We start from the raw sequence: 4130 nt of genomic DNA, 5'->3' as shown, positions 1-4130 counted from the left end.
TTGAACAACACCGATTTTTTTCTGAAGACAATTTGAATATCGGAACGGGAACTTGCCCATTGCTTTTAATATGTAACTCGCTTCTTGAGCAAATATCCGGCAAGTCCAACCTCGATTTTATGTTGTCTTTTGTCTTCCCTGGGACATTCAATATTGTATTCATGATGTTCTCAAAGAAATTCTTCTCTATATGCATCACATCAAGGTTGTGGCGCAGAAGGAGATCCTTCCAATATGGTAACTCCCAAAATATACTCTTCTTGTGCCAGTTGTGATGAACACCGTAAGAATCAGGCATATTACGAGGGACATGCCAATTACCACCCCAGCGAACTGTTTCGTTAGCTCCGTAGTAGTCGATTTGCGCTTCAATTTGTTCTCCAGTTAGATATGGAGGAGGAGTGTCTCTCACAACCTTTTTGTGCCTAAACAAATTCTTGTTTCTTCGGTACGGATGGCCAACTGGAAGAAATCGACGGTGACAATCGAACCAACTTGTCTTTCTACCATTCTTCAGTTGAAATGCATCTGTCGTTCCATTACAATATGGACAAGCTAATCTCCCATGTGTAGTCCATCCAGACAACATCCCATAGGCAGGAAAGTCACTTATGGTCCACAAAAGCATAGCTCGCATCGTAAAATTCTTCTTCGTTGAGCAGTCATACGTCCTCACCCCTGTTGACCACAAATCTTTCAACTCTTTTATCAGTGGTTGTAGGAAAACATCAAGTGACCTTTTTGGATGCTTCGGACCGGGTATTAATATGGTCAAGAATAAAAACTCCCGTTGCATGCACATCTCCGGTGGCAGGTTGTATGGCGTAAGAAAGACAGGCCACAATGAATATTGTCTCCCTGACATTCCAAATGGACTAAATCCATCTGTGCATAATCCGAGGTACACATTCCGGCTATTGCTAGCGAAATTCGGATGTACTTTGTTAAAATTTTTCCAGGCTCTTGCATCTGATGGATGAGTCATCTCACCATCCGTCTGAGTATGCTCGGCATGCCACCTCATCTTTCCAGCAGTCTGCTCCGATTGGTACAATCTTTTCAATCTATCTGTAATTGGTAGGTACCACATCCTTTGGTACGGTACCCTATTACGTCCCCTTCCTTGCGGCTTGAATCGTGGTTTCTTGCAGAATCGACATTCTTCCAACTTCTCATCATCTCCCCAGTAGATCATGCAGTTGTCGATGCAAACATCTATCATCTCCGAAGGCAACCCAAGACTATAAACCAGTTTCTGAATCTCATAATAAGAATCAGCAGACTCATTGTCTTCCGGCAAATACTCTTTAAATAAATCTGCCCATTCGTTCATGCAACTTTCAGGTAGATTGTGATCAGTTTTAATATTCATCATTCTAGCAGCCAATGACAATTTAGAGAGACCTTCTCTACAACCACTGTAAAGTGGTTGATTTGCCGCATCTAACATTTCATAAAACTTTTTTGAATCTATGTTAGGTTCTTCATCTTCATCATCATGAGCTACGAATGCATCAGTTACCATATCATGAACCCTATCATAATCTACCATCGGCTGATCCTCCTGATGGTAACTATGTGCATTATGCAATTGATGATCAACCGGTTCTTCTTGAAAGTTGCTATTACTACTACTAGCTTCATTCTGATCATAACTATAACCTTCTCCATGTTGAAACCAGATATAATAATTTGGCGTGAAACCTCTATTTACTAAATGCTTCCAAACATTTTCACGATTTGCCAACTTTGAATTGTTACATTTCCTACAAGGACAGAATATTTTACCGCTTTCTTGGGCGAGCGGTGTAGAATCTGCTTGATGCATAAAACGCTCCAACCCAGCAAGATATTCTTTCGTCACTCTCCCGTTAGCATCTCTATGCATATACATCCACCTCCGCAACTCGAAAATATTTCCCAAGCCCGACATTTTTTTCACGTTTTTTTTTCTTGTTGGTGTGCTTAAAATTATGTTCAAACCTCCATATATATAGAAAATTTTCGAATCTGGTAGTTGAATTTTGCTAGGAATTTACGACGAAAAATTAGGTAGGTGGCAAAAAAAACGTGTTAAGTTGGTGGATTTCTCGTTCTTTCCTCGTAAGTTATTTCCTCGTAAAAATCATGCTAAAATTACGACGAATTTGCGACGAAACACATTTTTCTCGGAAAAACCACGTCAACTTACGACGATTCTACGAGGAAAAGAGTTACTCGGTATTTTACAAGGCCATTACGAGGAAACTTTATTTCCTCGCAATTTCATCGTTAAGTCATCGTAATTTCACGAGGAATAGTTTTCCTCGTTAAATTTCCTTGCTAAAACTGTGTTTTCTTGTAGTGATTATTTTTGGAATGGAAAATTAAAATGAAAAATATTCAAGCAAGGACCTTGCGTGATCTTGAGAATCTTGGTGACCATGGATTACACAATATATAGGCTTTTGAACAGAGCATCTTCCTCAGGTTTTGTTGTGTCGATTCTCTTTCCAATTCTTTGCTGCTCTCAACTTCTCCAAATACTTCCATGGTTGATTTTAACTCTTATATATTCAAAATAAACACTTAGAATTTAGAGTAATTAGTGTGTATACCTCTAGAACGAACCAATAATAGCGAACTACCCTCCCTTCTTTCCTCCTTCATTCCGTACCGATTTTACCCCTATGTCTATTGCTTCATATAGGATAGGTGTGTAAGGTCGTCAGACTATGTCGTTGGACATAGACTTTTTATTTTATTTTTTAAACACCAAACTTCTCTCATCTTCTCATCCTCTCACGTAAGTATAACATTTTTCATCCTCTCACCCATCTAAAATTTAAAAGATATTTATATGTTAAATCCTTAGTTTTATTTATAAAATGTATGCAGTTGGAGAGAAACACACATACTGTTTTTGTAAGAGGAGAAGAAGAAAATAAAACAGGTATGAGCTCCCTTTCTCTTTTCTCTTGTCATGTTTGTATACTTTCCTATCATTTACTATTATTCGTTTTTGGCCAGACACAGTTGCGTTTCTAGTTTTCAGATATGAGATGGATTTCATGTATTGGTCGTCGATGACAGCATTGTTGATCGGATTGTCATCAAGAGATAATGTATAGGTCAAAAAACTTTGGTGATAATGTGATTGTTAGGATTGCAATTAGCCTGATCATTTTATTATTTAGCCCAACCATACCTTGTTTACTCGTTAGATATCATATTATCAGATAATAATGGCATTAGCGCTGTAACTAGTCTATTAAAAAATAACGTTGGTAATTTCTTGTTAAATTATTGTGAAAATATGATCACAGCAGAGTTTATTTTGGATGTTCGAATAGATGTAAAATTTATTTTAGATGACATAGAAGGAAACTGGTGCAGGGGTACAAACTCTGGGTGGCTGGATGAATAAGAAGATGGCTTTGTCGACAACATGGTTCCCCTGATTGGTGAAAGATATGTTTTCCGGAAAGACATGTTTAAAGGTGGATTCACAAGCGCTGATTTGATTCGTATGAGAATTAAACGAAAACAAAAAGAAAAATAAGCTAAAGAAAGAAAGACGAAGACAAAACGTTGATGTCAACTTATGGAGATCTTTTCCCATCCAAATGCTCACTTATCTGTCGCTAACCTAGCTAGTTGCAGCTTAACCCAAAGACACAGTCGTTGACATTGGCAATTTTATGAGGGAGGACTTTAAAGAGATGGAGCGGCGTTTGGATAAGTCAGTTGACCATTAATATTATGTTTGTCTGTAACATATATGTAAGCATGTTAACTGTTAATACAAAGTGATGAACGAAGGGACATACCTATCTGACTACTCACTACAGGAAAACAGCGGTATTCTGACGAACATTCCGACAGAAAATGAAATCCTCGGAATTTCCCGAGGAATTTCCGAGGATATTCCGAGGAAACCCAAAATTTGGTTTCCTCAGAATTTCCTCGGAATATACTGACGAAATTCCGAGGAAATATCAATCCGTCGGAATATTCTTATGAAATACCGAGGAAAAATGTATTCCTCGGAAAAAACCGATGAATTCAGAGGATATATTATAGCCGTTGGAGAGTCGTTGGAGGATTTTAAAAATTCCGAGGAAATTCCGACGAACTAGCCGTTGGCGTCG

The 4130-nt window shown here is 38.2% G+C and overlaps 1 protein-coding gene and 1 long non-coding RNA gene across 2 annotated transcripts in view; one reads left to right on the top strand and one right to left on the bottom strand.

Annotated features, from left to right (window-relative positions):
- Positions 1–2382: 2382 nt before the first annotated feature.
- Positions 2383–4130, bottom strand: part of LOC106336830 (CRIB domain-containing protein RIC9-like) — a gene marked incomplete at its 5' end in the record, with an annotated part of 9754 nt that continues 8006 nt past the window's right edge. The window contains one exon of the mRNA XM_013775774.1: positions 2383–2546. Within this exon, the coding sequence (XP_013631228.1) occupies positions 2383–2546 (164 nt within the window). The remainder of the gene's footprint in view (positions 2547–4130) is intronic.
- On the top strand, positions 2664–3701 carry LOC106301329. The gene is made up of 3 exons (XR_001262194.1): positions 2664–2785; positions 2878–2932; positions 3376–3701. It is a non-coding gene; the product is annotated as an uncharacterized LOC106301329 (long non-coding RNA).

Source organism: Brassica oleracea, chromosome C1 (assembly GCF_000695525.1).
Source record: "Brassica oleracea var. oleracea cultivar TO1000 chromosome C1, BOL, whole genome shotgun sequence".
In the NCBI taxonomy this organism is placed as follows: Eukaryota; Viridiplantae; Streptophyta; class Magnoliopsida; order Brassicales; family Brassicaceae; genus Brassica; species Brassica oleracea.
This window is presented reverse-complemented; position numbering and strand designations above follow the sequence as displayed.